The 24028-nt window shown below is 42.3% G+C and overlaps 3 protein-coding genes and 2 long non-coding RNA genes across 6 annotated transcripts; all 5 read right to left on the bottom strand.

Annotated features, from left to right (window-relative positions):
• Positions 1-674: 674 nt before the first annotated feature.
• LOC127347825 (uncharacterized) lies at positions 675-1889 on the bottom strand. Its single transcript, XM_051373973.1, has 2 exons — positions 1708-1889; positions 675-1161 (listed from the first exon to the last, which is right to left on the bottom strand). The coding sequence occupies exons 1-2, from the start codon at positions 1887-1889 to the stop codon at positions 675-677; spliced, it is 669 nt and encodes a 222-aa protein (XP_051229933.1).
• Positions 1890-4155: 2266 nt separating this feature from the next.
• On the bottom strand, positions 4156-13713 carry LOC127296218 (transcription initiation factor IIF subunit alpha). Its single transcript, XM_071819331.1, is given in 11 exon segments — positions 4156-4399; positions 4540-4761; positions 4966-5032; positions 5034-5161; positions 5247-5456; positions 5565-5687; positions 11559-11677; positions 12077-12432; positions 12645-12799; positions 13158-13319; positions 13457-13713. Coding segments are annotated over 11 exon segments (1821 nt in total). The 5' UTR covers positions 13640-13713; the 3' UTR covers positions 4156-4303.
• On the bottom strand, positions 7243-10104 carry LOC127296219 (uncharacterized). Of its 2 annotated transcripts, none has more exons than XR_007848330.2 (3): positions 9853-10103; positions 9597-9768; positions 7243-8549 (listed from the first exon to the last, which is right to left on the bottom strand). It is a non-coding gene; the product is annotated as an uncharacterized lncRNA (long non-coding RNA). The 2 variants fall into 2 exon arrangements; XR_011743820.1 differs by lacking the exon at positions 7243-8549 and adding an exon at positions 9171-9455 and having other exon boundaries at positions 9853-10104.
• A 3259-nt stretch (positions 13714-16972) lies between the features above and the next one.
• LOC127296217 (transcription initiation factor IIF subunit alpha-like) lies at positions 16973-20696 on the bottom strand. Its single transcript, XM_071819332.1, has 9 exons — positions 20439-20696; positions 20132-20290; positions 19602-19756; positions 19037-19392; positions 18516-18634; positions 18240-18362; positions 17922-18131; positions 17639-17836; positions 16973-17420 (listed from the first exon to the last, which is right to left on the bottom strand). The coding sequence occupies exons 1-9, from the start codon at positions 20616-20618 to the stop codon at positions 17325-17327; spliced, it is 1596 nt and encodes a 531-aa protein (XP_071675433.1). The 5' UTR covers positions 20619-20696; the 3' UTR covers positions 16973-17324.
• A 2519-nt stretch (positions 20697-23215) lies between these two features.
• Positions 23216-23734, bottom strand: LOC127296216 (uncharacterized). The gene is made up of 2 exons (XR_007848329.1): positions 23669-23734; positions 23216-23589 (listed from the first exon to the last, which is right to left on the bottom strand). It is a non-coding gene; the product is annotated as an uncharacterized lncRNA (long non-coding RNA).
• Positions 23735-24028: the final 294 nt, after the last annotated feature.

The raw sequence follows: 24028 nt of genomic DNA, 5'->3' as shown, positions 1-24028 counted from the left end.
CGAACTTGGCAGTGGCCCGCCCAGGGTTTATGTAAAAATTATGTATACAGAGCATCGGTGGCCCAATCGACCGGCAAAGCCAGCTGGGGATGAAGCAGGCTAGAAGCCTCGCAGCGAGCACCAACAGCTCTTGTGAGTAGGAAGAAAGAGCAATAGAAAAGCCCAATAAAAAATAGCTTGACACAGCACGTTGCTCCAACTGTTTCTTGGATTTTCTTTCTGAAATACTGGATCTTCGTTGATTTTTCTCAGATAAATGTCGTTGCTAGCTAGGCAGCTTTCTTGTTAGCCAGTTCCATCTAAGAAAATTTGTTAGTCAGTTTAAAATATCATGTATGTTGGTTATACGTATAATTTTATTTATTTATCCAAATTCTTAGGCTGGTGCCAATGCACCACTACACTCTCACCCGCCACCTCAGCTTTTTCCCTCACTCTCACTCCACTCTCACCCCACGGTGCCAATGCACAGGCTATAGTGCCAGCTTTACTTCTCTTTCCTCCACGTCAGCTTTTATCTCTCCTGGACATCAGCATTTCTTTTTCAGATTACAACAACATAAATAATGCAAGAAAATTATTTTATTGAACTAAAATTGTTACCGATTACATCATAGAAAAAATTACATAAAAATTTGAAAAGATTACATAAAAATTTGAAAAAATTACATAATCTAGGAATTAGCCCACACATGCTCAATCAAATCATGCTGGAGCTGTGTATACATCGGTGACTCACTCATTTCGGTGTCCATCTGAATCCTGGCTGCTAGGCTTGGTGGTGCATGGTGGTGTATTGCAGGGTCGACATTTGAAGCAACTGTCTCATAGATGTTGTCCAAATTTGTACCACGCTCATCGTCGATGATCATGTTGTGCAAAATGACACATGCACGCATGATCAACCCAAGAGTACGCCTCGAGTAGGAGCGTCCCGGAACTGCTAGAATGTTGAACCTAGCCTTCAGCACTCCAAAGGCACACTCGACATCTTTGCGCCAAGCTGATTGAGCAGCAGTGAACACTCGATGCTTTTCACTTTGTGGAAGAGTAACACCTTTCATGAACACCGGCCAGGAGGGGTAGAAGCCGTCGGCAAGGTAGTAACCATAGTGGTACTCGTGTCCATTCACCGTGAAGTTCACTACGGGTGCTTCTCCCCTAAGCACATCAGTAAACAACGGCGACTTGTTGAGTACATTGATGTCGTTGTTGGACCCGGCCACTCCAAAAAAGGCATGCCAGATCCAACGATCATACGACGCCACGGCTTCTAAGATTATGGTAGGATGTTTGATGTCTCCCCTTGTGAATTGACCAGCATGAGCCACTGGGCAGTTCCTCCACTGCCATTGCATGCAATCGATGCTCCCTAACATGCCCGGAAAGCCACGCTCCTCGGCTTTCGCTAACATACGCTGAGTATCCTCCACAGTTGGGCGACGGCAAAACGTCTCCCCGTAACAGTCAATGATGCCTTCACAGAATCTATCTAGACAATCTGATGAAGTTTGTCTAGCTAACTTAAGCCACTCATCTATCGTATCTGCAGCGGCTCCATAAGCTAACAGACGCAAAGCCGCAGTACACTTTTGTAGGGGAGAAAAACCAGCACGGTTGAGAGCATCAACTCTTTGGGTGAAATACGGAGAGTATTCACCCAATCTATCCACAATGCGCAGAAAAAGGGATCGCCTCATCCGATACCTTCGCCGAAAGTAGCTCGGAGGATAGTTGCAGTCGTCGGCGAAGTAGTCCTCGAAGAGCCGGGCACCCAGACGATCACGCCTGATGAACTCTTGGCGGCGTCGACGTCTTGGCACCACCTCCTCGTTGAGCATCTCCTCCTCGTACTCCTCCTGGAACTGCTCGATCATATCACCCCCCATTCCGTCGCTCGAACCACTGCTAGACGAAGACATGGCGTTGAGAGGAGTGGAAATGGAGAGTGGAGCTGATGAAGTGAGGTGTGGAATGAGTGAAACCATATGAGGGTATTTATAGGGGGTTTTGGTATTTTTTCAGGATTTTTTGAACCCCAACGGCTAGCTGAGGTGGACGAATCAGATTGCGCCACCTCAGCTAGCCGTTACACACTACCGCCCCTCTCTCGCCCGCCTCTCGCCCGCATCTCGCCCGCCTACCGCCCGCTCTCGCCCGCCCTCTCACCCGCCCCTCTCTCGCCCCGCGCCGCCAACGCTGCCGCCTCGCTACCGCCACTCTCTCGCCTCACTCTCGCCCCAACGCAGGCGGTAGCCGGGCGGTAGCGGGCGCTACCGCCGGGTGCCCGCGCCGTCGCCTGCCGCTTGCCTCTCGCCCCTCTCTCGCCCCGTCGCCGCCGCTAGCGCCCGCGCTCCCGCCCGCGTTGGCACCAGCCTTAGCTATTTGATAGTTTTCACACTATTTTCCCCCAAAATTCTTAGGTAGTAAAAAAAATGTGATCTCTTTTAGTTGGCCCGCTCAACTATTTCTTTCAAGCTCCGCCACTGAAGGCAGGGTACAAAAATATAAGAGTCAATCTGTACGTGCTTATGAACAGGGTTACATGCATTACCCTCAAAATAAAAAGGTTACATGCAGTAATATCCGAAATCGTTAAAAAAATGCCGACCTTCGCGAAGGGAATAGAACTTGCTCCGCATGCGACAAGTGGCGCGATGTGGTGCCAGAAAATCTCTGGGAAGTAGTCTCCCTGCTCGCCACGTGTTGCAAGGGGAAGCAAGGTGGGGATGAAGGAGGAGAGAGAAGAGCTGGGTTGCGTCAGATTTTCCTTTTTTTTCATAGATTCGTTTTTTCAAAATGAAATATCTCGAGGTAAGTTCAAATGACGAACCGTTTCAACTTTTGAGATCCTCTCGTCGAGATCTTTAAACTAGATTTCATGTTGATAGGTTTTGAGATACTTTTTTTTTCGTACTTCCTATACTATTATGTTTGTACTCGTGTTGTGTATCTAACTGTACCCGTGCATGAACCGATAAGTACTTCTATTTTGAATATTTTTGGTGCATTTTTTCCTTTACTCGTGTGAGTGTATCTGTACTCGTTCGTGTGAGCGACTGTACATGTCTTATGTGGACGACTGTACATGTACTCGTTCGTGTTCGCGATCAGATCAGATTATGTGCGTATCAGATTTACTCGTGTGTGCGATCAGACATACCCGTGTATGCGATCAGATTTACCCGTGTGCATGACTGTACGTGTACTAGTTCATGTGCGCCACTGTACTTACTCGTGTGCGCGACTGTACTTGTCCGTGTGCGCGATTGTACTTGTACTCGTTCGTGCGCCATCTGATCAGACCTGCCCGTGTGCACGATCAGATCTACCCATGTACGCGATCAGACCTACCTATATGTGCGCGATCAGACTTGTACTTCGTTCGTGTCATGATCAGATTTACTCGTGTCAAGACGACTATACCTGCCCGTTGGTAGAACTGAACCTGTGTAGATGCATGCATAGTTGGTAGAACTGAACCAGTACACGGGGCAAGTACTGATCGATACATGCAAGGGCCAGCCATATTTCGTTTTTGTTTGATTCTCGTGCATGCGTGTACACGAGACGCACATCGTGGGGAGGCATTCGTGGCTGTACCTACGGAGGGAATCGCTGTACGCGCGGCGGCGCGGGACCGCGCAGCAGATGCCACGTGTCAAACGAACGTGAGCCGACTTCCCTCTGGGAAGGTCGGTCTCTACGTAACGATACTTAGTAATATCGCCTTTGCGTTTATCATCACAATTCATCATCTGGTCTATGGGCTGGGCCGCTAGGGCTCTCGCTCCATCCAGTATAAAAATAATGTACGGCTATAATGTATCCATATTTGTAATAATACTCCTTGCTTCAAAAAAATTTGTAATAATGCTGGAGAATGACATAATCATGAACTAGTGTAGAAATGTTTTCTTATCATCATGCATTTAAGACTGATCGAAAAATATACAGTCCAACAATATATCTTCCGTGATAAACCGTTGCTTCATATTCATATCTAAAAGAACTTCAAGAGTCCTTGACCAATTTGTCAAACATTATATCTTCGTGATAAAGGAATGTTAATGTCATCAAATTGTAGTTACGAATCATATATAAGCTTTGAATGGTCAAAATTCAATTTTCAAGACCAGATCAACCAGCAGTCCAGAACGAAACTCCTTTGTGGTTATTAGAAGCTGGCATGAAAAGAATAGGCAACCAGTTACACCGACGTACTCTACATCAGTTTTCACAAGTAATGCAGTCAAGTTTAGAAGGGTATATAATGGCATATACAGGTACGTTAACTGTCTGTTTATTTGTACTCCTCTCGAAGGCAAATGTAACTGCTGCCTTTGGTCCTATCCACTTTGGCAATTTTCTTCAAAATTTCAGTAAAATGTTGCTTCTCCTGCAGTACATGGATAACAAGACATCAAAATCCTGTGCATGCATAGGGCAGATATAACAATATACAGCAGGGCGGATGCACTGAAAGACATACAAGTCGGCAATAAGATGAATCCAAGGTATGAAGCCAGTATGCTTTACCTCTGGAGTTCTGAGTCTAGGCCTAAATCTGGAGACAAAATCTCGCGGTGCTACAGGAGCAATCGCAATAAGTACTCTCCTGATTTCCTCCTCTGTTATTGTAGATGTGTTAGTGTCACTTCCTGCCGAAGCAAATGCCTCTCGAAGGCAAATGTAACTGATGCCTTTGGTCTTATCCAGTTTGGCAAATTTCTTCACAATTTTAAAAAAATGTTGCTTGTCCTGCAGTACATGGATAACAAAACAAGACATCAAAATCATGTGCATGCATAGGGCACATACGGCAGGGTGCATGCACTGAAAGAGATACAAGTCGGTAATAAGATGAATCCAAGGTGTGAAGTAGTATGAAAAGCAAAAGACCATGCAGTTATTAAGAACACAATATTTCAGAGCAAAACGCATCACAAAGCCAGTAGGCTTTACCTCTGGAGTTCTGACTCTAGGCTTAAATCTTGAGGCAAAATCTTGTAGTGCCACAGGAGCAGTCGCAAAGTACTCTCCTCACTTCCTCCTCTGTTACTGTAGATGTGTTGGTCACACTTCCTGCTGAAGCAAATGCTTTTGAAATAGGTTGCAATGAAGAGAGTGGCTCCTCCTTGACACCCAATGTCTTAGTTTCCTGTAGCACATTTAGGACGATCAGAAAATGAATTTCATGCAATGTTACAATTATATGATTAAATATTAAATTTCACATGACATACAAGTTCTTTCTTTGGATTCTTCAGCGCTGGGCAATTAGATGTTTTTGAATCATCACCCCCTGATCTTCTTTTCTGATTGGAGCTAGGTACATGTGGAGTGCAAATAGCAAGTCCAGTTGCTGTTAGTTTAGCAGGGTTGTTTTCCTGTGGTTCACATTTGCATTCATCTTTCAGTTTTGGAGCAAGTACTGGAGATGGTGCCTCATCTTCCTGCTGAATAAGAGTAGACATGAAAGCAAGTCAACAAAACTGCTTGTGCACCTGCAACTCATGAACTTTAAATCATACACAAGTTTTAAGAGGAATGGTGATCATTACATCAGTATCTTCTTGGTCATCGTCATCGGATTCACTTTGTCCATCCGCAGGACGGAGCAGCTTTTTTAGTTCCTTACCGGACTTGCTCAGGCTACCCACTCCTTGTTCATCCTCATCATCATCCTACAGAGCATTGCAATCAGAAATGTATTTATCAACGATTCTGGTGAAGGCAGTACTGTCTGTAGATTTAGTAAATAGTATACTTGCAGCATTTTGGCAAATTTCTTCACAATTTTTAAAAAATGTTGCTTGTCCTGCAGTACATGGATAACAAAACAAGGCATCAAAATCATGTGCATGCATAGGGCACATACGGCAGGGTGCATGCACTGAAAGAGATACAAGTCGGTAATAAGATGAATCCAAGGTATGAAGTAGTATGAAAAGCAAAAGACCATGCAGTTATTAAGAACACAATATTTCAGAGCAAAACGCATCACAAAGCCAGTATGCTTTACCTCTGGAGTTCTGAGTCTAGGCCTAAATCTGGAGACAAAATCATGTATTGCCACAGGAGCAGTCTCAATAAGTACTCTCCTGATTTCCTCCTCTGTTACTGTGGATGTGTTAGTGTCACTTCCTGCCGAAGCAAATGCCTCTCGAAGGCAAATATAACTGCTGCCTTTGATCTTATCCACTTTTGCAATTTTCTTCACAATTTCAGAAAAATGTTGCCTGTCCTGCAGTACATGGATAACAAGACATCAAAATCCTGTGCATGCACTGAAAGACATACAAGTCTGGTAATAAGATGAATCCAAAGGTATGTAGTATGAAAAGCAAAAAAAAAAAATGCAGTTATTAAGAACACGATATCTCAGAGCAAAACGAATCATAAAGCTAGTATGCTTTACCTCTGGAGTTCTGAGTCTGAGATTAAATCTGGAGGCAAAATCTTGCAGTGCCACAGGAGCAATCACAAGAAGTACTCTCCTGATTTCCTCCTCTGTTACTGTAGATGTGTTTGTGTCACTTCCTGCTGTAGCAAATGCCTCTCGAAGGTAAATGTAGCTGCTGCCATTGGTCTTACCCACTCTTGTTATTTTCGTCACGATTTCAGAAAAATGTTTCTTGTCCTGCAGTACGAGGATAACAAGATATCAAAATTATGTGCATGCATTGACAGGGCACATATAACAATATGTCGGCAAAGTGCATGCACTGAAAGACATACAAGTCGGTACTAAGATGACTCCATACTATGAACTAGTATGAAAAGCAAAAAAAAAAAAAAAAAAATACAGTTATTAAGAACACAATATTTCAGAGCAAAACGCATTGCAAAGCCAGTATGCTTTACCTCTGGAGTTCTGAGTCTAGGCCTAAATCTGGAGACAAAATCTTGCATTGCCACAGGAGCAAACGCAATAAGTACTCTTGTGATTTCCTCCTCTGTTACTGTAGATGTGTTTGTGTCAAATCCATCTAGAGGAAATATGTTTAAAACAGGCTGCTCCTTGATACCCAATGTCTTATATTCCTGTACCACATTTAGAAAATCCGAGAAAGAATTTAATGTGATGATACAGTTATAGGATTATAAACCTTAAACTTCACATGTTCAGCATGAAAATAGAAGAGAAGACATACAGGTTCAATGTAGCACCCTACCTTTTTAATAAAGGCAAGATACCTGTGTATAGTGCTATTCCCGGGATCACTGATAGCACACACATTACAAAATATAGTAATCATTGCAATAGTATCAAATTACTACATCGTTGATCCAGAGGGTAAAGTAAAACCTTACAAATTGCATAGTCACATGGACTAGCTCAGAATAAACACAGCGGAAAGTAAATCATCAATGAGCCTTCATCTTCTTCATGTGCCACAGGCAGTCATGTTGGAATGTAGACTCGAGATCCTACCACGTACTTCTTCTCAGAAAATCCTGCACGTTTGAATATGCAGCCCCACGAATGGAGGTCAGTACAATGATGTACTGGCAAATGACACTTATATGGTGGATGTTTTGGGCATGACTATCTACATGATATTTGGCAAGTGGAGTTTAGGCAAATTTGCATAAAGCCAATTTTATCCTACATTTTATTTAAAACAAAACATTTTGAAAATCTCTGAATGACATTATGAAATCACACCATGGATAAATCCTCCATGGGTTTTAGAATAATCACATGGTTACATCTCCCATGAGTTTTCAAAGGTTGATACAAAATTTTAAATACATTCATAAAAGATGATGAGATTCCTCCGTACATTCCCTGCCTAGAAGCTCAAATTGTCCATAACCGAGGACACGGCTAAGATCTTAGGTTTAACTCTCGAGAGGTTGCGCTCTTTACCCACAATTCGCAACCAAGCCTTTTTGCCAAAATTCTTCATCTTCATTAAGGCCAGAACAAGGTCACCACGAAGCCTTTCTTTAGTAGCCCCTCTACCTACCGGATACGCCCGTACCCTGAAACTCCACCCACTGGCGGTACCCTAGGCGAGGTTTCCCACTAAGTACTTAGCTAAGACAGAGCCCATAATGTATTGTGGTTGCACTGGAAGCTATCTAAAACAAGGGCGACATAATAATCTCTTTAATCCTGGGTGGCAATCCCTATTCAACCGCGCACTCTCAGGCACCCACCCGTCCACTGGTCCATCCCCAGGGATCGGAGCCCTGAGCAGCCGCCCACCACTCAAACAATCCACCCAGGTGATTCATTAAGGGTTGTTAATTTTCACTTTTCAAACCATCACAATCGAAACAATGAAACAACATTTGGCATTTGATGTTGCAGAGCAGAAATACAGTATCCTAGCAATAGGTTCAGGAGTGGCTACACACTACTAGGGTTTGCTAAGCATAGCATAATACTTTACTTTGAAAACAAAATCCTACCATGCATGCTAGTTTCAAAACACTAATGCATAATTAAAATAAGTAGGATTTGAGTGTCACTTGCCTTTTTGGTAGTCGTAGCGCGTTCACTTCTCTTAATCAAAATACGTGCCTCTCCGTACGAACTATAATATAAAATATAGCACAACATAAACACACCATTCAACAACAACAACAACAACAAAATCAAACAACATTCGATATGAACAATCATAGACATGCATGCATGCTATGCACCAATTTATTTCACAAGAGAGGTAGTGTGTATATGTTGTATTAGGTGCTCTCTGATATGTGCAATGTTAATAAAGTATTCTGGACATTTAATTTGATTTAGAAAACCATTAATCGAGTATTTACTTTACATATACAACCATATTAATTAGCTACAGCAAGCATTATGGGTTGTAAAAATATGAACTTGACTTCTCTGGATAGGTTACAGTAGTACAAGATTAGACCAATTGGAATTATTCAAAAATAATTTATAGAATTTGAATTATCGTCAAATTACTGATTTGTATAGATTTTACTAAAGCAAGTTTGTGCACGTGTCAAAGTTGTACAACTCCTATACCAAGTTGAAGTACATGATCTGAGGATTCCAGAAAGTACAAATTTGTTAAATTTGGACTAGTAGATTATTTGATATAATTTTTATAGTGAAAAGGATTGATTAAATCATTTGAATTATGATTCGAAAACTAATAAATAACATATACAGTATTCTTGCATATTTGGATTCTACATGTTATAAGCTTTCCAACGATATAAAGTTTGTAAATTTTGGACCTCTGGATGATTTTATAATGAATTTCTAAGTTAGACACATAATCTGATATTTAAAATTTACATTTAAAATTAGTTTGACCGAGTTTGACTGAGACGCTGACTGTACTGTATAGTTGACTGCTGACTGTACAGTTGACTGCTGACTGTACTACTGACTGTACCGCTGACTGTACTGCTGACCGTACCGCTGACCGTACTGCTGACTGTAGTTTGACTTTGACCAGACTGAGTTGACTATGCTGATGTCATAAAGTTGACAGAAAAATTTGCTCAGATGGAAAAACTTTCTACATCAAAGTTGTATAGAATTAATAGATCTATATAACGCACAAATTACTTTTCACAACGGATTAATGTGTTTGACAAGATCTGGGTTATACCTTATAAGATCTGAATCTTGCAACACGATTTTCTTCTTGCTCGGTAAACGAAACAAGGTGAAACTTGCGGCAATTGAAAGATCTTGACGAGAGGAACAACTTCCGTGTTGAGGTCATGACGATTCGAGATCGTTTTGAAACTCGATTTGGCTCCGGTTGACTCGAAATAGATCTGTAGATGAGCGATAAATCGGTACGTCAATCGAAAAACTTTCAACATGAAAGTTGTAGAGGATGATCAGATCTACATACTCACCAAAGGAATTTGGATTTCGTGGAACGAGCACGAACTAATTGAAGATTCCCTTTGTCAGGTCTGACACCTTGCGATGCGAAATTATCCGTGTATGGTGGATGAAAAGAGATGACATTGGTCGGGATCGAAAGATCTCGACGAGATCTACAACTTTCGTGTAGAGCCCAAGGTGATTCGAGGTAGTTTTGGTGATCAAATCAACGAGTTAAGATTTCGTTGATGTAGGATTTCGAGAAGAGGAAAGGGAAAACGAAACTGCGGTCTGGTGAAGAGTTTATATAGATCATAGGTCGGTGGAAAAAGGTGGGTCTCGAAGTTAGAAACGCGTAGAAACAAATGGATCTGAAATCGGAGTTGTATAGATAGAGATATTAGAGTTTAAGTGAAGGTAAGTTTTACATATTACGGCATCAGATCGATCGATCTGATCGATGGTGGCTGGGGGTCGGTCCGGCTGGGCCTGGCTGGCCGGTCGGCCGGGTGGCCGGCCCGTTTTGTTTTTTTTTTCTTTTTCTTTTTCTTTTCTCTATTACTTGTTTCTTTTATAAAATGAGTTTCGTAATTCCGATTTGAGTGAAACGAAATTCTACGAGTTTGTAAAATTATATTGCTCAGTATAGGATAATAAAAGAATTTAAATTTTATAAATTTTTATTTTATATCATTTAATTACTACTATGCCATTATGCCTATATGTGAATAGTTTCAACATACACATACCAAACATGTTTATAAAAATTTGTAAAAGTAAAAATAGTGTTTTAGGACAACAAGGAACCTGTTTAAAATCTATTTGTGAAAAATAAAATAATAATTATTTGCACTTGGCCTAAATGGCAACTTTGGCAATATTTTGCAAATAGAGTTTTCTAACGTTTTGTTTTCTCAAATAAGAATGCATTAAGGATTTTGAAAACCTTGAAACAAAGATATATTTGATTTTGAATACTTTGAAACCAAAGTTTTTTTTGAAAACACTATTTTGAAATTAATTAGTAAATAACTTTAAAAAGTTTTTATTCTTTGTGAATTTTCAATCAAGTTCAAACAATCAAGCATTAAATTTATTTTTATTTTACATTCCAAAATTTAAAAAATTTCGGGATGTGACATTCAATCTTTGGCTTCTTCAGCGCTGCACCATTAGATGTTTTTGAATCATCACCCACTGATCCCCTTTTCCGATTGGAGCTAGGTGCATCTGGAGTGTAAATAGCAAGTCCAGTTGTTGTTAGTTTAGCAGGGTTGTTTTCCTGTGGTTCACATTTGCATTCATCTTTCAGTTTTGGAGCAAGTACTGGAGATGGCGACTCATCTTCCTGCTGAATAACAGTAAACATGAAAGCAAATCAACGAAACTTCTTGTGCACCTGCAACTCATGAACTTTAAATCATACACAAGTTTTAAGAGGAGTGGTGTTCACTACATTAGTGTCTTCTTGGTCATCGTCATCAGATTCACTTTGTCCATCAGCACGACGGAGAAGTTTTATAAGTTCATTACCGGACTTGCTCAGGCCACCCACTCCTTGTTCATCCTCGTCATCATCCTACAGAGCAGAGCATTGCAATCAAAGATGTATTTATCAACAATTCTGATGAAGGTAACACCACCTGTAGATTTAGTAAGTATACTTGCAGCATTTTGCAGCAGGCCTAGCATATTAACTGATAATGTGAGCACAAGCATGTGCACTTCTTTCTACCTGCTTAATTTCTTGTGGAGCAGGGTTTTCAGTATCAGATAAATCAGGTATTACCTCTGGGTCAACATAAGGAGTCTCATCATCATCACTGAAGGCCTCTTCATGCTCCCAATCATCACCTGATAAAGAGCAGGTTCCAGCTAAGACTATTGAGGAGTGTGCATATGTATAAGCAAGTATATTTCTTTGCCGTGATTAACTAGGAATGAGAACGGAAAGTATGTGCAACTTGTTGACACTGCATTCCATGTTCAAAAAGCACTTCACGAATTCTATAGCATTTTTTAAAGTATCATGCACATGATATACCACGACTTTTATATTCATGAATACTTTCACATTTTTTTGGAGCTTGGAAATTGGTTTCCGGATAACAGGGTGCACTGGTAACTAGTTGGTCACAATCCGCTGTGGGATGAACGAACAGCTCTTTCGAATACCAACAATAATAATCAGCATGTCCTATATTTAAGAATTCTCAAATGTTAACAGATATCGATTGTATTTGATCAGCATACCTATCTCAATTTCAGCATCAAAATCAAAGTCTTCTATCTCATCTTCCTCCTCCTCATCATCCACGCCCTTAGTAGAAAGCCCATGGGCATTTCTCCTTGGAGCTCTGGCTTCTTCGTCCTCCTCCCCTTTGTCAGGGTGATACCCATCCTTGTTCGTATTTTCTTTCTTGGATTGGACCTTGTCATTTGCTTCATCAAGGTTCTTGAAATCGGAACCAAAGGCACCAGGTCCATGTGTAGCCAACTTCATCATCCATGGTCCATACCCAGTTGTGCTGCCTCTCCTTCTTTTCATCTTCTCTTCAGCTTCTTCCAAAGTCAGCTGTTTGTACTGTGCGATTTTACTGAAGTTATACCTGAGAAGACAAAAGAGACTGTAACTAAGAGATCACTTTCTTGAGGCCTTCAAGCACATAATTACTAATACCGATTTTCGAAACTTGCAAGCGAATCTCTTGGCAGGGAAATACCTCTTGAAACTTATCTCTTGCAGGTATCTACGTTTTCGTGGTGACTATTGTTGATATGAAATGGGGGAAAATAAGGAGAGAAGCAAACTCTTGAGTACCAGGAACCAACAGGAACAGCATGGAACTCCTTGCCGTGCATCATCAGCAAATAATATGTAGGGGTAGCAGACTGTGATGCCTCTAGTTGGCTTTGGTACCGATGTTCCCCCGTTCCATCTTCCAATATCCATGGCTTTCTGCTGTAGCATTTCTCCTGCTTTGTTGAACATGTGCGACAGACGATTAACAGGATTACACGAACAGAGCATTGTAGGGCTAAAGTAACAATTAACGGCAGAAGGCTCTCCTTGCAGGTACATTTGCCATCAGATGAGCAAAATAAACTCCACTTGCGCGATATAGGTATCTTGTAGCTCAGTTCTAATGTATATGATCAGTTGGTCGCCAACTGCTACAGCTATATTGGGGAAGTTAGCTCACAACAGCAAGTATTGCAGAAATTTCGACACAGCTTCCTTATTGCGTGTTGGATTAGCACCCAAAATTCGACAGCATATCAGGTTGGACCATAAACAGTAATGATGATCACATTCATGATTTGGAACCAGTACCCGCGTACTGGCAGTAAGCTGTCGACGTCCTTCGGGGCCATCCTTACGAAGAGACCAGTGGTTCCCCGCAATCTTCTTCTCCGAGAAGGGCGGTAAGCCGGTGGTGAACTTGCCTATCGAGACGGCCTTCTCCGCGGTGGTATCCACCCGCACATTGTACTCCTGCGTGTGCCGTCGGAACAACAAATCAGCCACGGGCAACGAAACCCAAAACCGCCGAGCGCGCGCGCTGGCTGCGGCGGCGGCGGCGGCAACTGAAAACCTAGGGGGCCGTCGCGGGAGGGGCAGGCTGTAGTTACCCGGATGAGGTTGGTGACGGGGGCGGCGCAGACGGCGCAGAGCGTGCGGGCGCGCGCCATGGCCTTGCCGCAGGAGCTGCAGACGGTGGCGTGGCGGCAGGCCGTGCCGTAGAGACCGGACGCCGTGCCGCAGGCGTCGCACGCCGGCCTCAGCACCAGGTTGGCGGTGCCGGCCGGAGCCATTGCTGCGCCGCTGCTCGCTACGTAGGGTTTGATTTGGGGCGGTTCGGAGGGGAGGAAGGCTGAGCAGCCGTTTGTGGTCCGTCAGCATTTGAGTTCAGGAACGGCGTTGCATTCTGAAGCACCTTTGTACTTTTGTGATGTCTCCACTCAAGTCCTCTAAAGTATGTCCAGATTAAGCGTTGAATCGAGTGTCTAGGGGACGCCGCACTTTGGTGCCGTGCTTAGGAACGTCCCTCTCCAATCGCGTTCTCTAAACTCGACATCCAACTAATATGATTCGTCGCTTTTACATGAAAAAAACTTTGAAACGGACGAAGAAGAACATAAAAAAAACCTTAGAAAACACCAAGGTAGGATATAAAACCTAGACTAGAGGGTGGTCCCAGTCTTCTTCTTCACCATCGTCGTCGGTATCATCGCCTGATGAGTCGCCGTGGTAGTGGATACATTAAGACTCTTTGTCAAACACCTTGAGGCTCATCTTGTCATCGTCTTCGTAGAAGAAGTTTACCATGCAGCTGACCTCGATGTCATGGCCGCGGGTGAACTTCTTCCAGCCGGTGTGGAGGTAGATCTTGCATTCCCATCGAATAAGACCTCCACCGTCCACCGGCAGAAGTTGCAGCCTCCTTCCCGCAGGTTCACCGAGGCCGGCTCCCAGCCATCGAGAAATTCGGCGAACGCGTCCGTGAGCTTCTTCTTGCCAAAAGGTTCGTCGTTGATGAAGAGAACGAACTCAAAGTTTTTATTGCTGGAGAAGTCCTCTTCTTCCGGCGACAACAAGTGGCATCCTCGACCGAGGCCTCAGCCAGTTGAAGAACCCGCCATGGAACACGTGTAGAGAAAGTAGGATGGCGACTAGGGTTGTGAATGTGTGGTAGCGATGGAGAGAGGGGGCGGCCGTTTATAGCCGGTGGTGGGGCGGGAAGAGATGGGGAGAAAGCGCAGGAAGTGGTGGATAAGGCGCGCGAACAAGCGCTGGAATGCGAACGGAGGCGATGTGTGGAGATGGCGCAGCATCGAAGGGACGTCTCGCCTGCACCGCTTTGGAAACAGTTGCCATTAAGGCAAAGCTGCAGCGCTGCATGCCTCTGTGTCGCTGACGAATCAGGCCCGCCACTCGCGGCGCGGGTTTCCTTCTTCCCGGTGTCCCCGCAGCGTCCCTTGTGTAGCGGGGACGCGTTCAGGGTGCCGGCCACCTTATTAGGCTGCACTAGATAGAAAAGGACTTTGGGGGTACGCGGCTGGGGGAGGTCAAACGTCTAGTGCGCCCCAAATTCTTTTCGAAGACGGATCGGGTGATGCGATTCAAGATGCTCTAACTGACATTGATTTGTAGTTGACAAGATGACATTGGGGAGTGACATTTTGGCTCTTGGGTCCCTTTATTTTATAATACGCATTTTTGATATATTTTAAAATATTGAAAAAATATCAAACAAAAAATTCACATGGACATCTTTAAGTGCTATACAAAGTATTTCTATTCAAAATGGACTTACCGTTTGACTGTGTAAAAAGGCAAAATTTGGTGGTAAGAATAATGCTTTTTTGAAACATTTTTTTAGCTTTTTTACAATAGTTTTCGTGAAACTGTACGAATGTATATAGATTGTCGAGATGTATATGCCAAAATTTTCTTATAATTTTATAACAATTAGATTTCTGTTCACTGGGGAGCCGAATTCAATTTTCGATGACATTGTTCCTACTATGTTAGGCTAGTCATAGTGGGAAGTAACATAGAGTAGTAACATGCACATGTTACTACTCTATGTTACTACCTTCATAGTGGTTAGTAACATCAAAGTAGTATCATATATGTCTTCATTAATTAGCTTATAGACTCATTGTATCTTGAGAAGTGTGATGTTACAGTAACTAGCTATGTTACTCCATCCTCCTCTCTCCTTATTAACTCACTGCCACATAAGCAAATTTGATGAGTTGGACACTTAGTTACTAGTGAAGTTACTCCCACTATGAGTAGTCTTACTACTTCGCACGTCCACTTCCCTAATTAAATGAGGTAGGCTCACTTATTATCTCTTGTGAGGTTAGAAAACAAGAAAAAGGTGCAGCCGAAGCTCACCCAAAAAGAAAAGTCCACAAGGCACTACCCCTGGACCCTGGCCTCCATGGTCATATGTGAATGAAAGAGCCCTCTGCTCGATCTCGCCCTTGATGAGGATCTCTGTCTGTCGTCCAAAAATCCTATGAGACCGGGTCTATTTGCCTGTGAAGATAGACCCTGTTTATCAGTTAACACGCATCGACACAGATCTCAAAGCGCAGTTGTCTTCTTCTTCCCCGTGGCCTACAGTTTCGAACCATGTCATCGGCAAGCTCCTCAGATCAACGACACATCCGTGTGGGCTACTGATTCACTCGATTGATGCCACTGTGCTGTCCTTGGCTTTCCTGCTGTTGCTACATCAACTCCCACGAATGTTCTTCTCCTGGAACCAAAGCATGGCATCAGGAACCATTGTCCCTACGAAAAATTTAGACAAAATCGGGTCGATTCAAAGCCACTATGAGCTTATTCCATTGGCAATCCTCAGCCGCTGCAGGTCTGCAACTTTTGTCCCCATTGGCAACACCTTTTCTAAAATCCATTAAGTGCGGGAGGCATCAAGCTTGATATCTCTGGCCCTCCCGTCTTTTTTTGCGCAGGCCTATGCGGTCGATCTGTCTGGGGAGATGAGATCCCGAAAGGAAAAATGGTTTGGGGAAGAAGAAGACAGTTGCGCTTTAAGATCCGAGTCGACATGTGTCAACTGATAAATAGGGTCTATCTTGCCACGCAAATAGACCCGGTCTCATAGGGTCTGATAACTAGGAGGTCGCAGTCTGCAAGGACTAAATCCCTCACACGCGTGGTGAAGGAACAATCATGGCAAACATGGTGTACCGTCTTGGGGTGGATATGGCAAAGCTTGCAAATGGGGTCATGCGGCCATACCTGAAGAGCAAGATTGGCCAACGTGCGGATCTTGCGACGTGCGACAAGTCAAGCAAAGAATTTGCATTTTGGTTCACCATGAGTTCTCCAAATATCGCCTTTGCGTTTAAATCACAAATTCATCATCTAGCCTATGAGCTCTTTCCATCGGTTCATTATTCTGACCCAGGGGCACTCGCTCAATCCAGTATAAAAAATGATGTACTACAATAATATAATCGATATTTGTAATAATACTGGAGAAAAACATGATCATGAACTATATCTTGTACGCTACCACTATCCAATGCAGGACTGTAGAAGTAACTCTTTTTTTATCGCAATGCATTCAGACTGATCGACCAATATATATAGTCCAACAATATATCTTTCATGATAAATCGTGGCTGCACATTCATATCTAATAGAACTTCAAGATTCAACAGTATCCTCCTTGGACAATTCGTCAAATATTATATATCTCGTAATAAAAGGAATGCTACTATCATCACAAAATTGTAGTTACAGACCATATGTAAGCTATGAATGGTCAAAATTGAAATTTCAAGACCAAGTCAACCAGCACGAATCTCTTTTGGGGTTACAAGCTGGGCATGAAAAGAATAAGCAGGCAAGTAAGGGCAACCAGTTACACCGAGCGTATTCTACATCAGTTTTCACAAGTAACGCATGCAATGCTAGAAGGGTATATTGGCATATACAGGTGTGTTAACTGTCTGTTTATTTGTACTCCTCCCGGAGGTAAATGTAGCTGCTGCCTTTAGTCTTATCCACTTTGGTAATTTTCTTCACAATTTCAAAAAAATGCTTCTTGTCCTGCAGTACGAGGATAACAAGACATTAAGATAACGTGCATGCATTGATAGGGCACATATAACAATATATCCTCAAAGTGTTTTGCACTGAAAGACATACAAGTCGGTACTAAGATGAATCCATGGTATGAAGTAATAGTATGAAAAGCAAAAAACCATACAGTTATTTAGAACACAATATTTCAGAGGAAAATGCATCACAAAGCCAGCATGCTTTACCTCTGGAGTTCTGAGTCTAGGCTTAAATCTGGAGGCAAAATCTTGTAGTGCCACAGGAGCAGTCGCAATAAGTACTCTCCTGACTTCCTCCTCTGTTACTGTAGATGTGTTGGTCACACTTCCTGCTGAAGCAAATGCCTTTGAAATAGGTTGCAATGAAGAGAGTGGCTCCTCCTTGACAGCCAATGTCTTAGTTTCCTGTAGCACATTTAGGACGATCAGAGAAAGAATTTCATGCAATGTTACAATTATATGATTAAATATTAAATTTCACATGACATACAAGTTCTTTCTTTGGCTTCTTCAGCGCTGGGCCATTAGATGTTTTTGAATCATCACCCCCTGATCTCCTTTTCTGATTGGAGCTAGGTGCATGTGGAGTGCAAATAGCAAGTCCAGTTGCTGTTAGTTTAGCTGGGTTGTTTTCCTGTGGTTCACATTTGCATTCATCTTTCAGTTTTGGAGCAAGTACTGGAGATGGTGGCTCATCTTCCTGCTGAATAAGAGTAAACATGAAAGCAAGTCAACAAAACTGCTTGTGCACCTGCAACTCATGAACTTTAAATCATACACAAGTTTTAAGAGGAGTGGTGATCATTACATCAGTATCTTCTTGGTCATCATCATCGGATTCACTTTGTCCATCCGCACGACGGAGCAGCTTTTTTAGTTCCTTGCCGGACTTGCTCAGGCTACCCACTCCTTGTTCATCCTCGTCATCATCCTACAGAGCATTGCAATCAGAAATGTATTTATCAACAATTCTGGTGAAGGCAGTACCGTCTGTAGATTTAGTAAATAGTATACTTGCAGCATTTTGCAGCAGGCCTAGCATTTAACTGATAATGTGAGCACAAGCATGTGCACTTCTTTCTACCTGCTTAATTTCTGGTGGAGCAGGGTTTTCAGTATCGGCTAAATCAGGTCTTTCCTCTGGGTCAACATAAGGAGTCTCATCATCATCACTGAAGGCCTCTTCATGCTCCCAATCATCACCTGATAAAGAGCAGGTTCCAGCAAAGACTATTGAGGACTGTGCATATGTGTAAGTAAGTATATTTCTTTGCCGTGTTTAACTATGAATGAGCACGGAAAGTATGTGCAACTTGTTGACGCTGCACTCCATGTTCAAAAAGCACTTTATGAATTATGTAACATCTTTAAAAGTATCATGCACATGACATACCATGAATTTTACATCCATGAATGCTTTCACATTTTTTTTGGAGCTTGGAAATTGGTTTTGGAATAACAGGGTGCAGTGGTAACTAGTTGAACACAATCCGCTGTGGGGTGAATACCAATAATAATCAGCATGTCCTATATTATTGCATAAAGGGGGGCAGATTTAAGAATTGTCAAATGTTAGCAGATATCAATAGTAATTGATCAGCATACCTATCTCAATTTCAGCATCAAAATCAAAGTCTTCTATTCCACCTTCCTCATCATCATCATCCACGCCCTTAGTGGTAAGCCCATGGGCATTTCTCCTTGGAGCCCTCTCTTCTCTCTCCTCCTCGCCTTTATCAGGGTGATTCCCATCCTTGTTCGTATTTTCTTTCTTGGATTCGACCTTGTCATTTGCTTCATCAAGGTTCTTGAAATCGGAACCAAAGGCAGCAGGTCCATGTGTAGCTGACTTCATCATCCATCGTTCATACCCAGTTGCGCTGCTTCTCCTTTTCTTCATCTTCTCTTCAGCTTCTTCCAAAGTCAGCTGTTTGTACTGTGCGATTTTACTAAAGTTATACCTGAGAAGACACAGGAGATTGTAACAAAGAGATCAGTTTCTACTGGAGGCCTTGAAGCACATAATTATTAATACAGAATTTTGAAACTTGCAAGCAGGTATCCCTTGGTAGGGAAATACCTCTTACTCTTGCAGGTAACTAACGTTTTTGTGGTGATTATTGTAGATATGAAACGGGGGGAAAGAAGGAGAGAAGCAAACTGTGAGTACCAGGAACCAGCAGGAACAGCATGGAACTCCTTGCCGTGCATCATGAGCAAATAGTATGTAGAGGTTGCAGACTGTGATGCCTCGAGCTGGCTTTGGTACTGGTGTTCCCCTGTTTCATCTTCCAATATCCATGGCTTCCTGTTGTTGTATTTCTCCTGTTTCGTCAAACATGTGCGACACAGGGGTTAACAGGATTACAGGAACAGGAACAAGATGATAGCCAAGTTATCAGGATCGAAGGAAGGGTCTGTCTAGCAGGTATACATTTGCCATTAGATGAACAAAATGAACTCCACTTGTTTCATATAGGTATTTATTTACTAGTAGCAGACTGCAAATGTATGATTGCCAACAGGTACAGTTATATTGGGGAAGTTTGCTCGCAACAGAGTATTCCAGAAATTTCGACACAGCTTCCTTGTTGCGTGTTGGATTAGCACCAAACAAAAGGGTTTTACATCGTGGCAGCATATGAGGTTGGACCGTAGAAAGTAATGATTGATCACGCATCCATGGTCAGGAACTAGTACCCGCATAGTAGCAGTAAGATGTCGTCCTTCAGGGCCGTCCTTACGAAGAGACCAGTGGTTCCCCGCAATCTTCTTCTTCGAGAAGGGCGGCACGCCGGTGGTGAACTTGCCTATCGAGAGGGCCTTCTCCGAGGTGGTATCCACCCGAACATTGTACTCCTGCGCGCGCCGCCGAAACAAGAAATCAATCACGGGGAAACGAACCGAAAACTGCCAAACGAGGTGGCGGCGGCGGCGGCGGCATTGGTCACGGAACTAAGAACCTAAGTAGATAGGGGGCGCCGCGGGAGGGGCAGGCAGGCAGTACCCGGATGAGGTTGGTGACGGGGGCGGCGCAGACGGCGCAGCGCGTGCGGGCCTGCGCCATGGCCTTGCCGCAGGAGCTGCAGACGGTGGCGTGGCGGCAGGCCGTGCCGTAGAGGTCGGAGGCCTTGCCGCAGGCGTCGCACGCCGGCTTCAGCACCAGGTTGGCGGTGCCGGGCGCCATTGCTGCGCCGCTGCTCGCTCCGTAGGGTTTGGTTTGGGGTCGGTTCCGAGGGGCGAGCGGGGGCGTGTCGGCTCAAAAGGGAAGCAGGGCAGGGCGAGAACGGAGAAGGGTTTCCGACTTGAACTCCTTCTTCCAGGCTCCTATCACACATGCTTTCGTTTATGGGCCGCTCTAAATTGTAGCCCAATAACATGTACAGTTTTTTTTAACAATATTCGAATTTGAATAATTTTTAAATACAAATAATTTTCGAATTTTAACATTTTTAATAGGAACAATTTTTAATTATTTTTTTTAAATCAGAAAAACATCAAATATGAACAAATTTCGGAACCAGAAAAAGAAGCAGAATCGCATAAACCACCGAAAACCACGCAAAATCGGTCAAAAAAATGAATACATGAAAAACCAACGAAACCCATAAAACCTGTCAGTAGCGTGTGCAACTAGGCTGGGCCAACTCGCTCAATCCATTTGTGTGAGTTATTGCTGCACCCAGCGATGTTTGGGGTTTCAGGGTAGAACAAACCTTCGCGGTCCGTTTAATTTGAGGATCGTTTGCGTCCGTGCGGTGGGTAGTGAGGACGAACCGGGATGCTCCCAATATGTCTACATTTAATTCTTGGCGGGTTGCACTAGTCCAGTCCAATAACAGGTTGTTTTATCTTTTTAACAAATAGTACAAATGTCCGTGCTTTGCCACGGGTACTCAAATTTTATTTCTCAATCCACATATATAATTCGTAACTTGCTAGAAAATTCAAATCAAATCAAGAATATCATAGTATACTACATCATGATAATACCGAAAGTAATAGTAAGACAACATTGTTGTGCATCTACGTTGATTCTAAGTTCTAGGTCTTCTTGTTACTCTTCCGCAGTAAGTCTTGTGTTCTTGGCCATCATAACTTTCAATTCAACAACTTCTCCATTTGGATGTATTATTGTCTCACAAACATGGATGCTGCAAACACATGTATAACTGAAGGAATACGTCTTTTCTAATTAGTCCAAACAACACTTTTATATTCATAAATATCTAAAGACAATCCTGAAAAGCCTTCTATGTCAAAAATATAAAAAGGGGCTTAGAAAATCTACAATATTTTCTAGTGTAAAAACACCGTCGGCAAGCCGATGGTGCGTGTGCTAATTTTTTTAGGCAGCGATGTATCCTCATAAGAGGTGGAGAGTATTTATTATGATGATGAGAGGAAGAATTAAATTTACCTTTCACGCATGAATCCGACTGATGTTACTCTTTGTAATATTATAAGAAAGGCATGTGAACTTGTGAAGGGTATCTTAGAATACTCAAATACATGATGATGATAATCTTGGCTACGACCAATGTTCAAGAAATCGTTAATCTTAACTTATCGGTCGTCCTTAAAATGAAGATTAATCGTTTATCGGCCGATTAATCGATTTTATCGGTCGGCCATTTATCGGCTTATTTTTTTGTAAATCCTAATTTTTGACACTAAATTTTCTATAATATGCTATGCAAAAAAATATTTAAGCATTGCACATAAGTACTACCTTGATTCCTTGCATTTGAATCAATAATAATGGAAAATTTGAGCTAATGCACAATTCTACAAAACCATTGGATGAAAATATCGGCTGCCATACCAAATGTCATTGAAATTTCTCTGACAATCAGCTGAAATATCGGCCATGAGAGCGAAAATCGGGCGAAATATCGGCACTCATACAGAAAATCGGCCGAAATATCGGTGGAGCGATAAACTGGCCGATATGTCAAAATCTTATCGGTTACCACCCGATTCACGATAAATCGGCCGATAAATCGGCATCTCGGACGATTTTTAGAACTGTGGCTACGACAATATAATGATATTTTATGTACCACTTGAAACAACACTTATGCTCTCTAGCTTTGCTATTCCTGCTGCTAAACTTCCTATGCTCGGACAATGGATAGACTCGGGAGTGAGGATGTGTGAAAAAAGGTATTGCACTGTGCCATCTTTTTCATTCTTTGCTTGCTTTGACCCCTTTTGGAGTTTCACTGTCTTTTGTGTCTCTTTCTGACAAAAATTGGGAAAGAAATAATAATTATAAGAAAACTTTTATGTTTTATATGTATTCTTCAGACCAACAAAAACTGATAGAGTACCATGGTAAAAAAATTAGCTTATTATGTAGCTATAGTGGATGACTACAGAAGCGGTACTTGAGGAACCCTGAAATTGAAAGTAAGTCCATGCAGGCATTCTTGACCAATATATGGTCTTGCAATGTGTAGACTACCCATATCTTCCTTTTCTCTACATGCATCCAACCAGAATTTTCTAGATGGCGTTCTCTAGGGAATTTTACACCATATTCAAAATCAAATTTTGTGTAAAAAAGCAAATTATTCAGAAGCAAACGACGACATCCAAGGTCGGCATGTCAGAATGGTGTATTTTTGTTTACTGTTGTACATAAGACAATAATTTGGTGGTGTTTCATTGTGCAAGAACATGAATTAGATCTCACACCCAAAAGGACTATTACATTAGTCATATAAACAAAATAAATATGAGCCACAAGTGATCACTCATGAAAATAAAACAATATAGGGATGAATTAAAAGGGAGTACCCCACATGATTACTATCATTTGTTTAAGGAAAATAATAATAAAGTTGTACATCACTTGGAGAAAAGATCTAGGAGTACATCTAGAAGATGTTTGCCCTACCAAGTCCGAGCAATGTCTGCCTCTCATACCCTAAAATGATTCTACTCCGTATCATATTAGAAATAAGAAGAATAGAAATATGAGATGCTTCACATTGACACAAGCATATGCCAGAAAAACAGAGGCGACACCAGCGTCCTCGGCATGCACCAACACCATCCCTCGATTTTACACCAGTGGCTCTGCATTTTCTCGGGCAAGAAAAAGTTGCGGTTTGACGCCTGATGGATGACGCCATCATAGCCTCAGATGGAATCTGTCATGAAAATAACAGAATTTCACAACAACAAATTAGAATAACGATACCAAAAAATTAATTAAGATCCATTATTTACCTCTCAAAAATGGAGGAGACCCTTCTCTTTTTTTTGGGCAGCCTGAGAGTTTCATTTAATCATGCATCCACATCAACCACATCACGCAACTTAAAACCTAATCACTTGATCGAAATGAATGAATCATAAAAGAGGGAAGTATCATTGCAAATATTTTGAAAACCAAGAGCAGCAGAAGGTAGTAACCGCTTTAATGTAATAATATGTGAGTTGCTAAGCATAGAAGGAGAGTTGCTAAGCTTCTGTGAGTTCAGACTCACTCTCATATGGATATGTTTATATGGTCTTATGCATATGAGTTAATCAAATGCACACTGATGTTGATGAAGTGTTCTTGGGTATTCTAGCTAGTCACCATCA

Source organism: Lolium perenne, chromosome 4 (genome assembly GCF_019359855.2).
Source record: "Lolium perenne isolate Kyuss_39 chromosome 4, Kyuss_2.0, whole genome shotgun sequence".
NCBI classification, from domain to species: Eukaryota; Viridiplantae; Streptophyta; class Magnoliopsida; order Poales; family Poaceae; genus Lolium; species Lolium perenne.
This window is presented reverse-complemented; position numbering and strand designations above follow the sequence as displayed.